The sequence below is a fragment of the Penicillium atrosanguineum genome, assembly GCF_028827265.1.
Source record: "Penicillium atrosanguineum strain IBT 20685 chromosome Unknown utg000004l_segment0_segment0, whole genome shotgun sequence".
In the NCBI taxonomy this organism is placed as follows: domain Eukaryota; kingdom Fungi; phylum Ascomycota; class Eurotiomycetes; order Eurotiales; family Aspergillaceae; genus Penicillium; species Penicillium atrosanguineum.
The window spans coordinates 1,328,555-1,350,655 of record NW_026623136.1 but is presented as its reverse complement, the minus strand read 5'-3'; the positions used below and the strand labels follow the sequence as shown (position 1 = coordinate 1,350,655).

Genomic DNA, 22,101 nt, shown 5'->3' with positions numbered 1-22,101 from the left:
GAACTTCGCTCTGAAGCATTTCAATTTCAAATAGTCTATGTACAGTGACCGAGACAGGCACACCAGCCACTATGTCTAATGTGTATCTCGCCGGTCAAAAGCATCCCCAGTCCACCCTGCAACTCATCATTCCTCGGGCAGTTCCTTCTCTATACAACTCTGATTTTCCCTTCCCAGGCCAACAAATGACCAGTCACTCTGGCGCGAAACAGAATGTAGGTGTGTATAGATGCAATGCTGCGAGAGGTACAAAACATGCAAGTCAATGAAAAAGTACAAGAGTCTGGCGATTAAGCACCGGCCTCAGTCGCATCCTTGCCCTTCTTGGCTGCCTCGGCAAGAGCAGCTTCCCGTCCACCCCAGCTGCAGGTAGAAAATATGGTTAGTATGGTGATTGGGTCTATAGGGGGGAGCATGTAGAAAGGAAAATACGGAGCATCGAGAAACGTACTTCCAGTAGTTGAGGTAGCGGTATGCCTGTGTGCTCTGAGCACCGAAGTTGGTCAAGTGGCAAGCGAAGAGGAGGTAGTTCGCAGGGGTGACAGCGAGGGAGTAGCGCATGAAGGTAACAGCGTAGACAACCAGAGCACCGGTCATAGGGCCGGAGATACTGTGTAGCGGAGAGGAGTTAGGGCAACGATTCAAGTGACTTTCATGTAGCTTGGAGGTGTGACAAGAACGGTGGGTGGGGATGATAGCATAGTGTCTGTGTCAAACGTACATCTCAGGGTCTTTCTGGGTATCCATCACGGCCGCAATGGGGATACCGAAGTTGGAGACAGGGCCCCAGAAGTCTGCGTCATTATGGTCAGTAATCTGTCCTGCAAGCAATTCCCAAGCTCAAGAACGAAGATCAGATATAACTCCGTCTCCTGGACTTGGCAATCTTTCTCTCGTATTCTTTGTTGGGTGCAAGTCTTATGGCCGATCTCGGTCTCGGTGTCCGGAAGCGCGGCGGGAAACTCGGAGCGGGTTCAAGACGTACGGGTTGAGCAGATATAATCCGCCACCTTGTTGGAGCGGATCTTGGCGTTGATCGCCTTGATAACAGCAGCCATGATGAGTTGCTGGAGGACACAAGGGGGGGGGGGAATAGGTGTGATGTTCCAAGGTTGGGGTTGGGGGTCTGCGGGTGCGGATTTAGTCGACTCAACCGGCGTTGACCGTGGTCACGTGCTCGGCCACCGGCTGGGCTGTTCTTACATCCATCTTCATAGGAGGCATATTTGCATCAATTGATTATGTTCATTTGTATATCTTTGTTTAAAAAAGGCAACTTAGGAGTCTTCAGAGAGTTATCCGTCAAGGCGGGGGATTGGCGCAATATATCACTGCTCGTGGACCACTTGTAAAGAACGACAAATATATATTATCTGTGAAAGGCCCTATGGTTATACGTAGTGGGTCATACCTAGATAACATCAATTGATTATAAGGCTCAAAAGTGCACATACAAGCCAAAGATTTAGTGGAAACAGATTTCAATGCATTTTGCGACAAGAGGGTCGTAGGAGCTAGATAGCATTATTTTGGTAACTGAATGCGAATCTTAAAAAGGATTTCACGGCTTTTCCAATCCTTGACACGACCTCCATCCGCATGCGCCGCAACGCCTGGCCCGGTAGACTGGGTTGAATTAACCCGTACGCGCTCTGTTCTCTTTTCCGAAATAAGGACCGCGGTCCCCTGATATTGAACCATCGCTATTCCTTTTTCCAGGTGAAAACAGATCGCTGATGATATGAAGCGTTAAATCCCCTTCAATGTACACCTATCCAATCATCGACCGCCGAAGCCCGGCGGGGGGTATCCACGTCCCTGGCCCGGGGGCTGGAATCCGGGAGGAGGAGCGAAAGAGCCGGCTGTGAGAAGAATCTGTTAGCTGGACTATTGCAAATTTCAGTGTGAGGGAGGGAAAGCTTACGGGGACCACCGGGAGGAGCAAATCCAGGAGGGGGAGCGAAGCCAGCTGCGTCCCGAACGAGTTAGTATATCTGTCTATTACCGTGTATTAGAGATCACTTACGAGGTCCACCGGGGGTCCTCCACGACCACCGAATCCAGGGGGAGGGAAACCACCGGGAGGGAAACCGCCCATAGGAGGAGCGGGGCCACCGACACCGGCAGCAGGACCACCAAGTCCAATGGGCAGGCCACGACCAGCGGGCTTGCTGATACCAGGGCCGGCCGCCAAAGTCGCAGCAGCGCCAGCACCGGTGGGACCGGTAGCACCGAGTCGCGCAGAGGGATCGGCAGGAGGGGGACCGTCAACGGAGCAGGAAACGACCTGAGTACCGCGGACGATAGTGAGACCGAGGGTTCGCTTCTCCTCTGCTTCGACTTGGGTGTTGGCGGCGCCGGGGGCGGCCTTCGACTTGCGCTTGGTGCGGCGGAATTCTTCTGTGTCGGCGAGAACAAGGTTCATGTGCTGAAAAAAAGATTGAATGTCAGCCCTGGAACTTTCATGAGGCGTAGGTTTGACGGACCTTATCGAATGCCAGCATCTGGCCGGTCATCTGTCGACCATCATTGAGTGTGACCCGCATCCGGTAGTTGATCTGGAGGTATGTTAGAGGGGCTCGTAGTGAATTGTGTATGTCGTCTGATTGAACTCACGAGGTTTTGCTAGAAGAAAGAAGTTAGCGACAGCCATTGAGCACACGAGTTGGGATTCACGAAAGCATTGATACTCACCATCTTTCCATTCTTGTTCGCAGCCATCTTGCCTAAAATAGCGCGCACGAATGCGACTTGAGTCCAAAAAGTAGGAAGACAGCGACTAGGCTCTCTTGACTGAAAGGTATCGAGCGAGACGCGGGATCCTTTGCACGAGCTTAGCTTTGGGTTGGCGGACTCAGGTTCTGGATATGTGATGAGTCAGCTATGATGATTCAGCAGACTTCCCCATTAGCTAAGTGCCAAGCCTCTCGCTTCCCGATCCCCGTGACTTGAGTCCCGTGACCCGAAGCCCACACAAACCACTTTTTGTGTGTTGCAAGATTTCTCGATCTCGACGACAACCACCTCCACGCCCACACACCAACACCATGGTATGTTACCACCCCAACACATTCTCTCAATCGCAACGCACAGTCTAACGGACATGCAGTCGGACGCCAAGGACAAGAGCGCAAACCCCATGCGCGAGCTGCGCATCCAGAAGCTCGTGCTGAACATCTCCGTCGGCGAGTCTGGTGACAGACTTACTCGTGCCGCCAAGGTGCTTGAGCAGCTTTCTGGTCAGACCCCCGTCTACTCCAAGGCCCGCTACACCGTCCGTACCTTCGGTATCCGCCGTAACGAGAAGATCGCCGTCCACGTTACCGTCCGTGGCCCCAAGGCTGAGGAGATTCTCGAGCGTGGCCTCAAGGTCAAGGAGTACGAGCTCCGCCGCCGTAACTTCTCCGAGACCGGCAACTTCGGTTTCGGTATCTCCGAGCACATCGATCTCGGCATCAAGTACGACCCCGGTATCGGTATCTACGGCATGGACTTCTACTGCTGCATGTGAGTGCACCATCTAGCAGAGCCTTCTAATGAGGAAGCCTCGGCACTCCACCACAACGGGAGCAAAATTGACAATTTTTTTTTTTATAGGACCCGCCCCGGTGAGCGTGTTGCCAAGCGCCGCCGCTGCAAGACCCCCATCGGTGTCAACCACAAGATCAACGAGAGCGAGACCATCAAGTGGTTCAAGAACCGCTTCGACGGCATCGTTCGGTAAATGTCCCAAGACATGTGAGGATGATGGGGGGACGGTTGGACCTTGTGATTTACGATGCATCGAAGGGAGCCAAAAATTTTCTCCGAAACAAAAAACGGCCCAGGACGCTCCTGTTCCCTGCGTCGGATATGGTGTTCTGAAACCTTTTCTTTTTTCTACCACGGCAACCAGGATAGGCGTGTTAGAGACATGAATCCACTACCTTGAACCAATTTGCTCTCCTTTTCACAATGCAGGCTGCACATGAGGTGTTGTTTCCGCATAACCATTGTTGAACAAGGCTGGCTGCACTGGACTTGCTCTGGGCAGCCACGACTCGCTTGACTGGTCTCTGACCACGTTGAAGAGTCGGGTCTCCTTCCTCACAGCTTGCTGTGGTGGGAGGGACCACCTTCTGGCCTATCTCTTGTCGTTACTGTCTACACCTGGTGCCCTTTGCGTAGCAGTAGATCGTAGTTTGTAGTCGTACTCTTGTAGCTTCAGGAATTGCCTCCCGTCACACATTTACTACCCATGCTAATTTCCACAGACTACTTGTCCCGGTGCATGCTGCACTACTACCGAATCAATGCTGTCTACTTTCCGCCCTCTTTTCTGTCAAAGAAATAATTTCAAGGGCCCTGATTGATAGCCGAAAGATATGATCGATATCTAGCCCCGGAATCCCAGTCAAACCGGAACGCACAATGCTTCTCGCTCCTCTAACCCGATTATGTAATGAGAGCCCTGTTCATCTTCCATTCTTTCACAATATCATTATCGATTTCCGAATCCTATAGACTCTTCTTCGCCGCTTTGCCAGGCCTCTTTATCACCATTGAAGCAAGCTTATCCGAAAATACTGCGTCCATTCTCGCTTATGGTCGCCGTCGCGATACCTTGAGATAAGCGGAGCATCGAGCAGGCTAGAGTCGGAAACCCCCATTTCCACGATCAATTACACGTTCAATTACACGTTCATCTACACTTGGGGCCTCTTATCGTACTCAAGGGATAGGAAGCAAAGTAGTGACCATACACCGACACCCGTATACTCCATGCCTCCACTATATATATGTACACGAGGTTATCATTTCCCAATCCACATGTACAAACCACCCAAGTGATGAGACTTGGGATTTTAAACTTACAAAGTACAAGAGAGATCCTCATACAAATCATCATTTTCATTCATATAAATAATCCAAATACAATCATCGAAAAGAAAACCACAGTGAACTCAAAAAGTCAAGCCAAAATCAAGTCAAGACCAGACATTTCAATACCCACTACTTTCCACGAGTATACCCATCCCACAGCTTCGAAAAGAAACCCCCCTGCTCCCGCTGCTCATTCCAACTCGCCCTCCGACCCGCCATACCCGCATCAGAACTATCCCGTTTCTGAGTCTGCAGATTTGAGAACAAGCCCGCCCCGGAACTCGACCGGCGCCGCTCACTAACAGTCTGCGGGCTGGTAGGCTCGGCGGTTGCGTTCTGCGAGGATGTGGAAGTATCCGAGTCCTGCGGTGTTTAGTTTTAGCTACTATTCCATCTTCATCTTCATCTCCATCTCCATCTCCATCTCCATCTATAGTTCCAAAGGGAATGGGACTTGGGGACTTACTCGACGGGTATTATTCAAATTGGTCATCATCTCCGGTGTCAGTGCCCACGGAGCACGAGCAGCGGGACCTTTGGCTCCGCCGTGGCCCCAGGGGTTGGCGTGCTCGTGTCGGGCGCCTGGTTCGCCTTTCCAGTGACGGCGGGTGTCGTCGGTCATTTTTGAGTTTGAGATCTCGAAGAGGAAGCAGTCCGTAATGGTGTGGGGTTCCTAGACTTTGGGCTAGGTGCTGGTCGTTTGAAACGTGTTAGTGAGAGGGTTGGAAAGAAGACGGTAGTGATGGGAATGTGAATGGAAATGACAATGGGTAGGGAATGTTGGATGAGGTTATGATGGTTGAGTCGAAGACGTCATTGAGCCAGGGTGATGGTTGGACTCTGTCCTTGGGCTGATGTGATGTGTGATAAAGCACACTATCACCGAGTATGCTGTTTGAAGGGATGGAGGAGAGAACGTACCGGTTGCCTTGATTTTAGATCGGGGACTTGGATGATCGGTGATGGTGGGAGGGGAAGGTCGGCCTTATAAGGCCGCTTGTGAGCCAGGGTTAGGTGTCGCGTGTTACTTGATCCTCCGGGCTGCCGTCTAACTGGTTCATCTGGCAGATTTAAGCTGACTGGTATCTACGGTGATTGGTGATCATCTCTGGGCTGCGAATGGTGATGCTATTATCGCCATAGTCTGGATCGTACAGGAAGCTATGAATACAGTACACAGACCACGCAATTGATGCACTTGCTTTGAGAGACTCAGAGGTACTTGGCTTCTCGCCTGAGCTGCTAGGGTTGATGATGTAGCTCGTCGGTGCACTGCAGATTGACGTAAGAAGGAATGCGGGGAAAGCTCGATGGCAAATCCAGTTAGTGGCGGGTCGATGTACCAGGTACTTTGGTCTAGCGCTGAAAATCGCGTATGAGCTAAGTACTGGGTACCCACATGCATGTCGATCACGGCTCGTCTCATCCAATGCTTCTTATATTATTTTCCATGATTACGATGATTCGTAGCCCCTGTCAATGATGTTTATATCCTGTCCTGAGATATGTACAACTTGCTACCAGCGATTTAAAAGCGACACTAAGCTGAGATAAGAGGAAATGAGATTTATCTACATTGCATCCAAATCTAGATTTAACCCCCCCCCCCCCAATCACTATATACACACCATCATCCCCCTCAAAGCCTCGCCCTCGCCCCATCAACATCCCTAACTCTCTTCCAAACCCTAACACCCTCCTCCCAAAGCTCATCCCCCTTAATCTTAACCCCGCCGTCCTTCTCCATAACCCTAACCCCCCTCCCACTAACCCCCCACCCAAACTCCTCCTCCCCCTTCACAAACCTACTCAATGGCCCGACAAGCGCCACCCAAGTACCTCTCTTCTCCTTCTCCGTCAAAACATCACCATTCCCCCAAAACCACAACGGATAATCACTCGAATGCGTAACCCCCCACTCAGCCGGAATTCCTCTCATACACTCCGCCCGGAACTCAATCCTATACCTATGAATCAGCGCCGACGCATCAACCCCGCCAGTATTACATGTCAACGCGTGAACAAGTCCGCGCTGCATATGGTAGACTTGCATGTCGGCGTAGATACGGCCCCAGGCATCTTCGTCCCAGTTCTTTATACCCCGTGGCAGGGTTCCATTGGGGTAGTGGAGTGGTAGGACTGCGTCGACGATGTGGGTTGGGTAATCTGCGATTAAGCGGGTGCGTAGTGCTGAGAGGGTATTCTCCTTTGGTGGGAACCAGGTTGCGTATAGGAAGCGTTCGTCAGAGCATTCGCCTAGTATGAGGCGGATATTTCGGGATAGTAGAGATTGGGCGAAGGTGCCGTTGTCTAGCGACGTGAAGAGGGTGGGCAGGATGAAGGAACCGTCTGTTGTTGGGCGGAATTGGTGGATGGTTATTGTTTTGCTTGCATCGAGTAGGGTTTTGGAGGAGAGGGAGCGGAGACGAGCGAGTTTTTCGGTTGCGGAGAGGGAGAGTGGGATTGAGAGGGCTGTCAGGAGTTCGTTGAACTGAGGTTGTGTTTCGGTGGGGGATTTAGGTTGGACGGCTGGGCTGTTGGAGTAGATTACGGCCTGGCGGACGATGGAGTGGGCGATTGGTTGGCGAAGGTCGTAGGCGAGTTGGTGGAAGACGGAGTTTGCGCCTGAGGGTGTGTTAGGATGGGTGGTATGGGTTGATATTAGGAGGTGAACTGTGACTTACCCGCGGAGTATCCAGAAATGGTGATCTGATCGGGGTTTCCACCGAATAAACTGATATTCTCCTTCGTCCATTCCAAAGCGAGTCTCTGGTCCCAGAATCCTTGGTTGCCAACAGTCTCCCCCACATCCGCAGCATCCTGCTCAAGTTCCGCAGAGTACAAGAACCCGAACAAGTTGACTCGGTATGCAGGCAGAACAAAGACAGCCTTGAACTCCGTCTCGCCAATCAGTGCCGCAGCGTTGAAGCCATTCGGCGAGCCGAATTGAAGCCATCCACCATCTGTTCATATTAGCCATTGTCCTTGTTAAAGTACCAATTGAAAGCCACTTACGGATGAATATCATCACCGGCCATCCATCGCGCGGAGGTGTTCCCGTGGGCACCCACACGTTACACTGGAAACAATCCTCGTCCCATGCTTCAGGCTTCTCTGGCGAGAGGTCCAGGAACCCGGGCTGCGGACATAATCCCGCTCCACCGTCGCATACACCAGGTGCGTCTTTACTGCCGTAAGTAAAGGACGATGGAAGTTTGCGGGCACGGCGCCAGCGTTGTAGTGGCGGGAGAGCATATCGCACGCCGCCGAAGTAGTGGCACAATTCCGAACCGGCGGAGATAGTGGAGCCCTGGATGACGCCGCGCTGTGCGAGGGAGAGGGTAAATGGACGACGAGTAGTTTCCATCTTGGTGAGCAGTTCAAAGGCGGGAGGTATCTGATTTGTGTTCTATAAGTGAGGTGGAGTATTCCTTAAGAAATCTCAATTGAGATTGGATTGAACTTGGGGTGGTTTCCTGGACCCTGGCTTGCGTGCCCGACGAACAGGACAGGACTCTGCTTTTATCTGCCCTCGGAGGGCATTCCGCAGTAGCGCATGCGATGATACGTATTGCCGAGATAAAGAATATCAAGCCGCTTATTGGTGATGCAGACGAGCGGATCGGCAATTTGGTTTGGGGCTTGGGGTTTGCGGGGAGAGGAGGTCGGCGACTAGATCTGGTGCCGAGATAGCACTTTCGGAATTCAATGCCCTGGGTAGTTCCTAAATAGCAGAATTGGATTGGAAGGTTTGGGATGGCTTGGTCCACGGGTGGAATCCCAGCGGTCTTGAAACACAAACACAAACGCAAACACATCCCATATAATGATCCTTCTCGTACCTGCAAATGTTCCATCGGACGTGGCTTTTCGCAAGCTAACCCCACTGGGCCCATTTCTGATCATCTACGCAGCCTCACAATTGACTAGGTATTACACAATGCACCTACAAACCAGACGAAGATAAAAGATTTAAAATACCATTCAACATTTAAATATAACGAAACCAACATGATAACCATAACCAAACCAAGTCCCACTGGGACACCAACGCTAGAAGCTATCGTCATATCTTTGCGCATCAAGGTCGTGCACGTCTTATACACAGAAGCCAAACCATCTAGGCTCTTTTTTACGCCTTGCCAATCCTGCAAATGAGGTCCTGGCCGTCGACGGAGTCACCCTCCTTGACGAGAAGGCCGGAGACCTTGCCGCTGTGAGGAGCAGAGATAACCATTTCCTAGTGGAAGGTTAGTAATTGTGCGATGGGTAGTTTGTGAAGAGAAGAGAACTTACCATCTTCATGGCGCTCAGCACCGCAATAGGATCACCCTTCTTCACCTCGTGACCGTCGTGCACCCGAATCTCAACAACGACACCGCTCATGGGGGCGCCGACCTGGCTGCTATCCGCGGCATCGGCCTTGGGGCGGGCAATGTTGTCAATGGAAGCGTTCTGGTCATCGACGCTGACCTGGCGGACTTCACCGTTGACTTCATAGAAGACCTCACGCTGACCAGTCTGCTCGGAGAGGGGACCGATAGCGAGGAGCTTGAGAATGAGGACCTTGCCCTTCTCCAACTCGACGTGGAACTCCTCACCGATCTCGGGCTTGGCCAGGAAGTAGCGCGTGGGCAGAACGGAGAGATCGCCGAACTTCTGCACGAACTTGCGGTAGTCTTCAAACACCTTGGGGTACATGGCGTAGGAAGCCACGTCGCATTCAGTCGCAGCGCCGAACTTCTCGCGAATCTGGTTCTTGATGCCGGGCAGGTCGAGGGGCTCGAGGTACAGACCGGGGCGCTTCTCGAGCTTGCGGCGGTCGCGGAGGGCCCTGGAGCGAAGGGGCTCGGGGAAGCCGCCGAAGGGCTGGCCCATGAGACCCTCGAGGAACTCGAGGACGGAGCCAGGGAAGTCCAGCTCGCCGGCGCGCTCGATGACGTCCTCGTGGGTCAGCTTGTTGGAGACCATGAACTGGGCCAGGTCACCGACGACCTTGGAGGTCGGGGTAACCTTGACGATGTCACCGAGGAGGTCGTTGGCCTGCTCGTAGGCCTTCTTGGTCTGTGCCCACTGCTGGCCGAGACCGAGCTGGCTGGCCTGGAAGATCAAATTGGTCAGCTGGCCACCGGGGATTTCGTGCTCGTAGACCTCGGGGTCAGGGCCGGTGAGACCAGCCTCGAAGGGAGAGTAGAGGAGACGGAGCTGAGCCCAGTAGGTGTCCAGGGCACGGACATGAGCAGCGTCGAGCTGGGGGTCCTGCTCGGTGCCGGCAAGCGAGGCCAAGATGGCACCGATGCTGGGCTGAGAGGTCATACCGGACAAGCTGTCGGTGGCGGCATCGACGGCGTCAGCGCCAGCCTGGGCGCAGGCAATCATGGAAGCCACACCGGTACCAGCGGAGTCGTGGGTGTGAACGTGAATGGGGAGGTCGGGGTAGCGCTCACGGATGGAGCCGACCAGCAGGCGAGCGGCCTGGGGCTTCAGAACACCGGCCATATCCTTGATACCCAGAACGTGGGTGCCCAACTTGACGATACGGTCAACCAGGGAGAGGTAGTACTCGAGGTTGTACTTCTTGGCGGGGTTCAGCATGTCACCGCTGTAGCAGATGGTGGCCTCGACCACGCCACCGGCCTCCTGAACAGCCTTGATGCCGACCTCGAGCTGGTCGACGTCGTTGAGAGCATCGAAGACACGGAAGATGTCAACACCGTACTTCTTAGCCTGCTTACAGAAGTGGTAGATGGCGTTGTCGGGAAGGGAGGAGTAGGCAACACCGTTAGCGCCGCGCAGCAGCATCTGGAAGGGAATGTTGGGAACGGCCTTGCGGAGCTTGCGCAGACGGTCCCAGGGGTCCTCGTAGAGGAACCGCATGGCGACGTCGAAGGTAGCGCCACCCCAGCACTCCAGACTGTAAGCGTTCTGGAGAGCGTGGCTAGTCTCGTGGGCGATGTTGAGCATGTCAATAGTACGCACACGGGTGGCGAGCAGCGACTGGTGGGCATCACGCCAGGTGGTGTCCATGAGCAAGCAGCCCTTGTTGGCGCGCACAGCCTTGGCGAAGGCGTCGGGGCCCTGGGAGTCAATAATCTGCTTCCAGCCCTTCTGGCAGGGCTGCGAAACGTCAAGGGCGTTACCCGCAGAATCCTTGAGGATGGGCTTGATGATCTCGCCCTTGAACTTGGGCTCGCCGATCTGGCCCTTGATGCTGCTGCCGTTGACGGCAACATCACCGAGGTAGGTGAGCAGCTTCTGGGCACGGTTCTGAGAGTTGACCAGAGCGAAGAGCTCGGGGGTGTCATCAATGAAAGTAGTCCAGCAGGTACCATCAATGAAGACGGGGTGGCTCAGTAGGGAAGCGAGGAAGGGAATGTTGGTCTTGACACCGCGGATACGGAACTCAACAAGAGCACGCAGCATCTTGCGGCGCACAATCTCGTAGGTGGAGCCACGGCATGTGCACTTGACCAGCATGGAGTCATAGTGAGGGGTGATGATGGCACCGGCGAACCCGTTACCACCGTCCAGACGGACACCGTTACCACCGGCGGAGCGGTAGACCTCGATCTTACCAGTGTCGGGGGAGAAGCCCTTGGAGGGGTCCTCAGTAGTGATACGGCACTGAATGGCGAAACCACGGGTGGAGATGCGGTCCTGGGTCAGGCCGAGCTGCTCCAGAGTAGCACCGGCGGCAATCTGGATCTGAGCAGCGACGATATCAATGCCAGTGATCTCCTCGGTGATGGTGTGCTCGACCTGGATACGGGGGTTGATCTCAATGAAGTAGTAGCGGTTCTGCTGGTCGACCAGGAACTCGGCGGTACCGGCGTTGCGGTACTTGACCGACTTGGCCAGTTTGACGGCATCGGCCAGAATCTTGTCACGGACATCGACGGGGAGGTCCTTGGCGGGGGCAATCTCGACGACCTTCTGGTGACGACGCTGAACGGAGCAGTCACGCTCGAACAGGTGGACGACGTTACCCTGGTTGTCACCGAGCAGCTGGACCTCAATGTGCTTGGGTTTGTCGAGGAAGCGCTCGACGAAGACAGTACCGTTGCCGAAGGCAGTCTTGGCCTCGGAGGTGGCACGCTGGAAGGAATCGCGCAGCTCCGACTGGTTGCGGACGACACGCATACCACGGCCACCACCACCGAAGGCGGCCTTGATGATGATGGGGAAGCCATACTCATCAGTGAAGGACTTGACCTCCTCGAAGCGCTCGACGGGGCCCTCCGTGCCGGGAACAACCGGGACCTGGCACTTGATGGCCGCCCGACGGGCAGAGACCTTGTCACCCAGGGCGTCAATGGTGTCGGGGGTCGGACCCACGAAAACGATGCCTGCTTTCTCGACCTTCCGGGCAAATTCGGCGTTTTCCGAGAGGAAGCCGTAGCCAGGGTGGATCAGATGCACGCCGTGCTCCTGGGCGATCTTGATGATCTCGTCGCCGGCCAAATAGGCACCGACGGGGGTGTACTGGCCACGATGGCCAATCATGTAGGCCTCATCGGCCTTCTGACGATGCATGGACAGGCGGTCCTCATGGGAGAACACAGCGACCGTCTGCAGGGACAGCTCGTGAGCTGTTCGGAAGATACGAATGGGAATTTCACCTCGGTTGGCGACTAAGATCTTCTGGAAGTGCATAATCGTCGAGTTGGCACGCAGGCGCCGGTGGACAGAGTCCTGGTGATGCCCAGCGTGGTCCTCGATGAAGTCGGCATCATCGATAGCGTCCTCCGGCTGGCGGTGCGGGGCAGCCATGATGCAAGGCGGGGGGGAGGATGTGAAAGTGAGAGAATGGAGGTATTTTACACAGAATCTGGAGAAAAGTCAGTCAATTCGAATCAATTCATCTGCAATGCCATTCAATCGCAGAGATTCCCGGAATGACTCACCTAGAAGCTGGGACGAAGCTCTACACTCCCGGTGTCGGCAGGAAGTAGCGCAATCACTCCAGGGATAGTTTATTAAGATGATGATTACCCCGGAATCAGATTGCAGTGAAAGAAGACAGGAGCTCGGAAGGAGAGAAAAAAAAAAACAAGCCTGGGGAGGGGTAGATAAAAGGGAAGGGGAGAGAGTAGAGAGATAGGATCACGAGGCGATCTGCAGCTTTTCCGGGGGGTCGCTGTGACTTCCGCAATGAGGTAACACGCTCTTCACCGGTTCACCGTTCGACTCTAAGGGTTTGCCCAGATTTTCTAGACCTTTTTTTTTTTTTGCTCCTTATGTTCTCCGGCGGGTCGTCTTATGTATTCCCATTAGCTCTATCCTCATCGCTCCCCAACCCCCTTATTCCCTCGCTGGCGACTTCGGCTCGATCTCCCCCGATGATCTCATCGACGCTACAACCCACATCTCGACATGATCGGGTGGATTAGGCCCAGGAGAACCTCGGGTCCTCGGGCCCCATCAGCCCTAGGTTTCGCATTCCGTAGAGCCCAGAAACTCCTAACTCACGCAGAACGGGTATCGACGGGAAACCTGGAGGGTCCGGGGGAGACTCGGAGAACTTTCGACATGTGCAGACTCACCCCCACATACTACCAATCAAATCTATTAATTCCTCACGCCGTGCTTGGACATGACAGTGCCTGAATGGTTCACCTCGGGGAAAGTCATTCCGACTCCAGACTGCATTTCCCATCTTGCTTCAACCTAGGAGTTCCGCTCCGATTTCATCTCCGATCTTGACTCATGGGATCGATTTGTCCCGCAAAAGTGTCCCGCAAAAGCCCTTCAGGTCAGGTCATGTGTGCCAATCCTGCCAATCCCTAGAGGAAGGGATCTCCTAGTCTCTCAATCTTCCGAATCAAGTACGATAGCCCAGCCGTCTCGGTGTCCCCATCCGACGATGAGGACCGCGAGGACGGCGCTGCAATGAGGAGCCACCATGGGAGTCACGTTTCGAATTCCAGACAATCCCCTTGCTCCTGCTTAACTTGGCGTTGCGATGATCTCCCAGATGACATATTCCCCTCCCCCCAGTCACAAACACAGCCAAGCGGGGCCAAGTGAATACCAAGAACCGCGTGCAAACATTATGTATGGAAGTAGAGTACAGTACATTGTAGACGCGATATCCCTGTATCCTGAGAAATGGCGAATGATCGCCGCGCCCAGAGCTCCAGACCCTCGACCTGTCCGATGTCCTCTATACCAAATAGCCATCTTCAATAGGCTAAATGCCTGCCCCGCGATAAGCACTTGGAAACCGAGCTATCTCGCTCAATCACCGCCCGAGATTGAATCTCTTATCTCGCTCTCGACTCGACTCTGCAAGTTCTCATTTATCCGTCAGAAACGTCACCATCGCATCCACGTCAGCAAGACCCTTTCAACGAAGTCCCCTGGCTCACTCCGGTGTTCGCTATTCACAGAAACGAAACTAGGCGCAGCGATCGCAAGTAGCCGGGAACGGGAAAATTCACTGCCACTATTTTTCCACTATTTTTCCAGTGGCGTGGCTTATCGAGATCCTCAGTGATGCACATAGCTCAACTTCTCCACGGGGTAAATATATCCCCGGACTTCCCTTGTTCCATCCAGCCGGTGCGGATGAGGACTACGTATGCCCGGTTCCTTTTCCAAGGCTATAGACCCAGAACACTAGGACACTAGGACACTAAGATGTACGCGTGACTTCAGAGCTGAATGAAAGCCGACTAAATTAGGCAAAGATATGGGGACCTGGATCTAGTGCAACATGCCGAGGTCTCTGAGCTCCACTAACCAAGCGGGCTGGAATCTGTCCCACGCTCGGCGGGGCGAGAAATCATCAAACCCACCGGACTGGGCATCCCTCGCTGTTCTGACTATTTGTCTCCGTGCAAATAGTTGCGAATGATGGCCCTTGGCGTCTTGGCGGGGTGGTTGTCTTCATCGGATCGTCCTTGGCAGTCTCAATATTGATGCACATGTAACACCAACACTGGGCACCGGCACTCTTGCACAAAATACGGTGAACACAGGGGGGGGGGGGGGGGGGTAACCTTGGAAGTCGAGAACGCAATGCCATTACTGTAATAACCACGGTCCAGGCCGGGTAACTGAAGAATAAAAGCCTATCAAATACATTGGAGTTAAAAAAAAAAAGGGAAATAGAAAAGACAACCAAATTAACGGGCATGAAGTCCCTCCACCTGCTGGCGATCTGCCTGTCCCTCGTCTCGTTTTGCTCGCACCAAGAGGTCATCACGTCGCTTTATGTTACACATAAGAAAAGAAAGAGGAATCAAGATTTCTAGAATGCTCGGTAGCCGGTGGCCTGCGGGGTGAGGCCGTTGGCTTGACCGTATGGCATGGGGCTGGCAGGCGGGACCGGGCCTTGAGTCAGCATCAGTCGCGAGCCGCCCAGGATCGGAGTGTTGTCCTCCTCGACCTGGTGCGTCTTCTCCTTGGACTTGCGCTCCTCGTTGTCCTTCTTCAACATTTCGATTGTGCGGGTTTGCTCGCACAAGAAGTTGATCATGTACGGCATAGTGAAGTCGTGCAGACCCTTGCGCCATGAGACCTCCATGATCACGTCGGGGCGGATCAAGTCGTAGCAGGCGTAGAGCATGCCGACGTAGCACTCGCGGCTGCCAATGTCGACGAACTGTGTCCATGTTAGTGTGAGGGTGTTGAGACGAGATAAGAGTATAACTTACGTAGCGGAGGAGATCCTCCACCACCTCAGACTTGGCGGAGATGGCGGCTGTCTCGATGGCGTCCTTGTAGAGCTTGTCCTGCTTGGACAGGGCAATCGACTTCTCCCAGCGCTTGTTGTTACGGTAGATGCTGGCGGCGATCTGGCGGAAGAAGATGAGATCGTGCTTCTCCAGACGCTGGGCGAGGTCAACGGCATCGAAGTTGTCATAGTTGTCGACGGAGTCGCGCAGAGTCTTGTAGTCCTCCTCCTCGATCAACAGCTCGTTGATGGCGTCGTTAACGGCCTTCTTGTTCTGGGTCTGGACATTAAGCAAGAAGGGCTTGATCAGGGGAATGTTGTCGGAGCTCTGGAAGATGCGCACGACGCGGCTGACATCGACACGGGGGGTGAGGACCTGGAGCAGGTCGGTGATGAGAAGGGGCTGCTCCTGCAGGTAGAAGTTCAGGGCACGGTAGTAGATCTCCAGGTTGGCAACCTTGACCACGATATCCTTGAAGGAGTGGTGCTCCCAGGCGTCGGCAGCACGCTCCATCATGGCCAAAGCGGCGTTGTCCCACTCGTCGTAGTGGCAGTACAAGAAGACCAGCTCGGGCCAAAGGCTAGCCTCCTCGCAGGCACGGATCATCTTGGGGATGTTGATGCGAGACCAGAAGAGCTTGAGATGCTCCATCACACGATCGGGGTGGTACTTGGTCAGAGCAATGCCCAATTCGGTGAACATACCCATGTGAGCACGCTCCAGACCGAGGCCAGCCTCCAGGACAGCGATCAGCTCATCGAAGTAGCCGTTACGCTCGTACTGGCGAACCAGGGTTTGCAACTCCTCGGCGTGGACAATGAGGTTAAGACCGCAAATCTGGGCCAGACGGAACTCCTTCTTGTCAACGCAGGCCTCGTTGACCTGCTTCCAGACCTTGACGCTGTTGGCCTTGCGAGCACACTCAACGGCGGCCTGGTACTCCTCGAGGTGCACCAAGGTAGTCGCCAACTTGGCCCAGTTGGAGATGCTGGTGAAGAAGATCTTGGCGGCCTGGTGGTAACCCTCTTCGTAGGCCTTGTCACCGGAAGCCTCGATGTTGGCGACATTGGTAGAGCGAAGGAAGTCCTCAAGCTCATTAAGCTGGTCCAGACGGGCGAAGCAGAAGGCGAGACCAGTGTCAATGGCAGGCTCACGCAGGGTCTTGCGGGCCATGCGAAGGAACTTGACGAGGTCCTCATCCTTGCCGGCATGAGTGGCAGTCTCGATGACCTCGTTGTAGTTGGACGGGTCACCAGCACGGATGTAAGACTCAATGGAGTCGGAGATACGGAGACCATCGAGCTGAGCCTTGGCAACCTTGCTCCAAACATCGGGGAGCTCAACACGCTCAGCGAACTCCTGGGCACGGTCGATGCTGACGATGTTCTCAACCAGGACGTTGACAGCAGCGAGGTAGTTGTTGACCTTCTTGTAGATCTCAAAGGCCTCCTCGTACAGACCAACACTGATACACATCTCGGCAATCTCATCAGCAGAGAACTCGTTGAGCTGGTGGATGTAGTCCATCAGACGACCCTTGTCAGCCTTGGCGGCAGTCAACATCAGCAGGTTCTGCAAGCTGGTGTTGTCGCTAAAGGGTGAGGGCTCCAGAATGATCTTCTCGAGCAGCTCGATAAGCTCACCAGGAAGGTCAGCGTCGAGGAAGCACTTGACAGCGACAGAAACCTTGTCGGGCTCAGTAGACTCAGGAACAGCAGTAGCAATAACCTGATCCACTAGGGAGCGGCGGTGGACGTTGTTCTCGCTCAGAACGAAGGTCCAGATCTCCGGGTCGGCACGCTCAACAAGGTAACGGGCCTGGGCACGGTACATGGAGTTCTCGTTAGTGATGCTGATCAACTCCAAGTCGTTCTGACCCTTGTGGTAGGCAATGTAGGCCAGGTTGGGGTCGCGCTTCTCGCAGTACTTTCCGACAGTCAAGGTGTCGTACATGTCGTTCTCCTTGAGGAACTTCTCGGGGTTGTTGTTGCTGTCGATGTAGATCTTGGCGAGAGCATTGTAGACAGCCTGCTGCTGGTTGCCAGTGGCAAGAGTAGCTTCAAGGAAGGGCAGAAGCAGCTTGAGACGGTTGCGACTCTCAACCTCGTTGACAAGCTCATCGATAGGGATCAAAGCGGGATCCACGCTGCTGAGGAGACCCTTGATGATGTTCTCATCGCAGTCGACATCAAGCAGACCACCAATGACCGCAGGGGCACGAGAGGGGTTAACGCGTTGCACGTACACCTCAATGGACTTGAACTGCTGGTTCTGGTAGAGGTAGAGAACCAAGTCGTGGATGAAGTTGAAGCGATCGCAAACAATGATGAGAGGGAGCTGCTCAGTCAGGTGGGCCTCCTTCAAGAAGTTCTTAACCTTCTCGGCGTTGTAGTACTGGCTCTCACGGCAGATACGCTCGACCTCAGTGATCTGGTTCATAGCAGTGGCGGCCTCAATGTACTTGAAGTGCACCTCGGGGTCCTCGCTGAGGTTGACAATGCTGCCAAGGTAGTAGTAGAGACCCTCAGCAGTGCGGTACTTCTCAAAGAGGTCGATCAAACGATTGGCACCTAGGAGATCGGAGAACTTGGTGGCGATCTGGACAACAGACTGCAGGTTCAGGCGAATGTTCACCTCCAGCATAGTATCCATGCACTCAAGGGACTGCTCCACAGACAGACGGCCAAAGTAGCTCATCAGCCACTCGGGAGACAGCTTGTCGGTACGGACGATGTTGCGCTTGATGACGGAAGAGTCATCGGTGTTCTCCAGAGCACGCTGGATGAGACCAGCATTCTCGCAAAGCTGCGCGACGCGAGGGCGATCGTAGTGGGTGAAGATCTCGTTGCCCAGGATGGCATCCGCAACCTGAGGAGCATTGACTAGGTTCATTTCCAAAAGGCGGGTCTGCAGGGCACCCTGCTCGGGCTTGTTGTCCTTCAATGCGTCCAGCAGGAAAGAAGTAGCTTGCTGAACCATGTTCTGGGACAAGAACACATCAACAACCCGGTCGAGATCCACGAGAGCACCGGTCTCCTCGTTGGCAAGCTGGGTAGCAAACTCCGCACCCTTCTCAGGGTTCACCCGCACGATGTGCTGCAAAAGCTGGGTGTAGTCGGGCTGATAACCAACTTGCTTGGAGTAAGCGAGAATCTTGTCGAACTGGCCGGTCTCGGCAAAGCCAGCAACAACCTTGTGGGGGATGTTGGCCTGAAGGTACACGGTCAGAGCCAAAGGCATGTCGTAGGGGCGGATAATGTCTCCAAGCTCCTCCGAGGACTCTAGCTTCTTCTCGCTCATCCACTTCTCCAGCAAATGCTTGCGGTTCTGCTGCAACACAGGCCGGACCAGCTCCACACTCTCATACTTGTTCAATGAGCCCTTATCAAGCAGCATACCGAAGTACTGCAGGATGACCGACATCTGGCCGGTCTGGGGGGCGTTCTTGAAGCGGTTGATCGTCTCGGGGGTACGGAGGAATCCACGGGGAGAGTTGGCAGCAACCTTGGCGGCCTCGGAGAAATTGCCCGAGTTGACGAGAGTATCGAATTGTTGCTGGTACAAGTGGTCGGCCCCGGGGAGTCCGGCTCTGGAGGCAAGCTTGACGGCAAGACCCGACATGGCGGGGTTGTTCATCAAGTAATCGATAATTGTGCTTTCATCAACGCTGACGGACAGAACTTGACCCTTACGGTTGACACCGACCAGACCCGCCCCATCGTTATCCGCAGCAGTGGTGAAGATAGTCTCGCTGGAAATGCGGTTCATGAAAATGCAAGTACCAGTCTCGAGATCGTACAGGTGGATGAAGCCATACTTGGTGACGAGGTAAACCACGTCGTACTTGGTGGAGACCTGCATCGCCACAGGGAAGTCATTGACGGCTTCCTGGGGGAAGAACACCTCCACGGCCTTCTTCTGGAATCTCGGGTTCGGTTCTTGGTGGTCGATCTCGGCGATCTGGAGCTTGGCGCCGGTCTGGGTTCGAACGGCGAAGGTGAAGAGGTGGTGGGGGAGAGCAGAGCCCTCAACGTTAATATCGGCGAAAGCAGCAGCATGTCCCTCAATGAACTGTGAAATTCCGCGCTCCTTCGAGTAGAGCTGCATCGATCCCACAACGCGACCCTGCTGTTGGCTAATACCGACCAAGACCATCCACTTCTCTTCGGAGTTGACACGGTAATTGATAATTTGGCAACCCTAAGAATAGCACCCCAGTCAGTATATTTGGCAACCGCATAAAATCGTCCAGCACAGAGCGCACGTACAGCCAGGTTGGGGAGTCGGTCAAACATCTTGACCGGGTTCTGCTGAGTGGCGTCATAGACATCCCAGTGGTAAACGGCGTTGTCGGTGACCAGGCCCAGAGACCTGTCACTGAACCACTTCCAGTATGCGATATCCTCGTTCATAACGGCGGACTTGAGCTTTTGCTTCGCCTCAAGGTCGAAGATCTGAACTGTGCGGCCCTGGGCCTTGAGAGCGATGATATTCTTGCTCCAGTGCATGATAGCACTGTCAGCATTGATCGGCCGCCTCATAACCTCATTGTTGTTTTTCAAGTCAACAATGATGACTTGTGGCTTATCGTCCGTCTCGAGCTTCTGGCGAACGCAAACATAATGATCGGATTCGAGAGTCTGTTAGTGCGATAACGTCTCATTAGCCATTCCCTCATCACCGCTTGTTTTGGGTCGGAGAATTGATCACTCACGCATTGGTTGAAACCGATGGAACCTGACTAGAGAGCGGGTTTGATGTCAGTAAACAGTCATGATGGCTACGGGCAGTCTTCCGGGTGCGACCGGGGTATCCGTCGCGCATCGGGAGCTGGTCGCGAAGTGGGTATTTGGGGGAGGACGGCGGAAGCGAGACATACATCGATACCAACGGAGGTCAACTGTAGCATAAAAAGCGATTAGTATTCACAGATTCAAACTTGGGGCGCAAGTGGAGCGCGACGTACATTGACCAGTTCTGTGAACTTGATGGGCAGAGGTGCCATATTTACTTAGGCCGCAGCACGACCTTGACCACCCAAGGAAACGCCACGCAAAGAAAACGTAATTGGAAAGGAGAAGGAGTGATAAGAAGGGAATCAAGTAAGAAGAAGAAGATGGGGGGAGAAGAGTGAGGGGGTAGGGAATCTGAAGAAGCGGAAGTGACCTCAGGAGGCCGCTGTTGTCGTTGCTGAGGTGTCGCTTATGGGGCGTCACGTGAGACAGGGGCACGGGGCTGCGTCATTGAATGAGAATAAGAATAAGAATCAGAATGAGAACAGTGCAAGGTGAAGTAGAGGAAATGAGAGATATTCTTATTCAGATGCCGAAGAGCTGATGAGCTTGGGATTGCAAGCGTGGAAACTACCTTCTGATGCTGAGAAGTCCTAGCTGTCATTCACTTGCACCCGGTTTTACTACCTCGTGTCTCCACCGCCGCAATCTCCCTCCATTCCACGCGGACAGGGCATTTCCAACAGTTCACAAATATATATTTCAAATATCTCACAAATGTCATTATAGAAGTATCGGAGGAGATAATCGACACCGTCATTTGAAAGCTTAGGTAGCTATACACTGTCGGGAAGCTGTTCCAAGGTTGGTATACGAGTGTCAATCACAGATCCACCCTGGAGTTCTCTAACGCCAGACATTTCAAGCACTTGAGTCTCAAACAACGATGAGATGGGGACATAATGGAAACTCACTAAGTTGAATATCCATTGATCGGTTCATCCATGATTTATGATATACCTCGATCAATTCTCCTGCCACCTGCCCCCCCGGTGCTCTGCCGTGATAGGGGCGGGTGGGCCTTTGGACCCTCTTGGCAGGCATTCCACGCATCGCCTCTCCTCAACCTGCAGACCACGCGAAGTTGGTTCCACAGAACAGTCCTGCACCTACATGGTGATCGAGACGATGCGGAGAATAAAATCTAATCACTCAAACGTACTTGCGTCAGCAAAATGCGGTCAATTTGTACCCAAGAATTCCAAAACCGGGTCTTGATAACTGCCTCTCCAAATGTCCATAAGATCTCCATTCTCCCCAAGCCTCTTTAACGGACAATGTCCGCGCAAACAGGGCCTGTGGCTTGCACAGACGTCCCTTTTGAATTTCTTCCATGCCGACTGATGCTCGCATCATTGGCCCATCATCACCGAGGTCCCGATCTCACCCAACTGGTTAGCTCTTCCCCAGGGTAGCCAAGACCGAAAGGATCTCGGGGTCAGCCTCCCTCCACGCTAAGCCATTGTCCAAGAAGGATGTGCGGGATATTTATCGTATGGTGTCCTGGTATTGGAGGGGCACGGATGGCCGAGATGCTTGGCACCATCTTGGCCTGCCAGTGGAGTGGTATGTCCCCGCGTGGTATCTCGGGATATGTCTGGGGTAGTCGGTACTCGGCATAGACGACGAGGATGATGCGGAGGGATGATGCGGGGTTGCGCGGTTGTAGAACGTGTATAAGTAGAAGGAGCGAACTCAGAGCATGATCCTGCAGATGGTACAAGATCAGCTCAGGTTCACTGTTACTTCTACCTTGAAGAGACCAT

The 22,101-nt window shown here is 53.8% G+C and overlaps 7 protein-coding genes across 7 annotated transcripts; 1 reads left to right on the top strand and 6 right to left on the bottom strand.

The window, feature by feature from the left end:
- Positions 1–290: 290 nt before the first annotated feature.
- On the bottom strand, positions 291–1,058 carry N7443_005815 (pyruvate transporter MPC1; the record flags this gene model as incomplete). The annotated part of the gene is made up of 4 exons (XM_056885871.1): positions 291–363; positions 452–610; positions 722–794; positions 986–1,058. 4 exons carry the CDS (start codon positions 1,056–1,058, stop codon positions 291–293), a joined length of 378 nt encoding a protein of 125 aa, XP_056741319.1.
- A 702-nt stretch (positions 1,059–1,760) lies between these two features.
- On the bottom strand, positions 1,761–2,859 carry N7443_005814 (small nuclear ribonucleoprotein-associated protein; the record flags this gene model as incomplete). The annotated part of the gene is made up of 5 exons (XM_056885870.1): positions 1,761–1,862; positions 1,925–1,969; positions 2,036–2,428; positions 2,487–2,558; positions 2,695–2,859. Coding segments are annotated over 5 exons (777 nt in total), but the record flags the coding sequence as incomplete, so codon positions are not given.
- A 188-nt stretch (positions 2,860–3,047) lies between these two features.
- N7443_005813 (60S ribosomal protein uL5) lies at positions 3,048–3,724 on the top strand (the record flags this gene model as incomplete). Its single annotated transcript, XM_056885869.1, has 3 exons — positions 3,048–3,050; positions 3,110–3,507; positions 3,598–3,724. The coding sequence occupies 3 exons, from the start codon at positions 3,048–3,050 to the stop codon at positions 3,722–3,724; spliced, it is 528 nt and encodes a 175-aa protein (XP_056741317.1).
- A 1,268-nt stretch (positions 3,725–4,992) lies between these two features.
- N7443_005812 (uncharacterized protein) lies at positions 4,993–5,485 on the bottom strand (the record flags this gene model as incomplete). Its single annotated transcript, XM_056885868.1, has 2 exons — positions 4,993–5,226; positions 5,330–5,485. 2 exons carry the CDS (start codon positions 5,483–5,485, stop codon positions 4,993–4,995), a joined length of 390 nt encoding a protein of 129 aa, XP_056741316.1.
- Positions 5,486–6,502: 1,017 nt separating this feature from the next.
- On the bottom strand, positions 6,503–8,230 carry N7443_005811 (putative carboxylesterase; the record flags this gene model as incomplete). Its single annotated transcript, XM_056885867.1, has 3 exons — positions 6,503–7,488; positions 7,548–7,826; positions 7,879–8,230. The coding sequence occupies 3 exons, from the start codon at positions 8,228–8,230 to the stop codon at positions 6,503–6,505; spliced, it is 1,617 nt and encodes a 538-aa protein (XP_056741315.1).
- A 765-nt stretch (positions 8,231–8,995) lies between these two features.
- On the bottom strand, positions 8,996–12,633 carry N7443_005810 (pyruvate carboxylase; the record flags this gene model as incomplete). Its single annotated transcript, XM_056885866.1, has 2 exons — positions 8,996–9,103; positions 9,160–12,633. 2 exons carry the CDS (start codon positions 12,631–12,633, stop codon positions 8,996–8,998), a joined length of 3,582 nt encoding a protein of 1,193 aa, XP_056741314.1.
- A 2,482-nt stretch (positions 12,634–15,115) lies between these two features.
- Positions 15,116–20,547, bottom strand: N7443_005809 (uncharacterized protein; the record flags this gene model as incomplete). The annotated part of the gene is made up of 6 exons (XM_056885865.1): positions 15,116–15,469; positions 15,522–19,742; positions 19,811–20,182; positions 20,257–20,283; positions 20,422–20,442; positions 20,509–20,547. The coding sequence occupies 6 exons, from the start codon at positions 20,545–20,547 to the stop codon at positions 15,116–15,118; spliced, it is 5,034 nt and encodes a 1,677-aa protein (XP_056741313.1).
- Between the last annotated feature and the right edge of the window lie 1,554 nt (positions 20,548–22,101).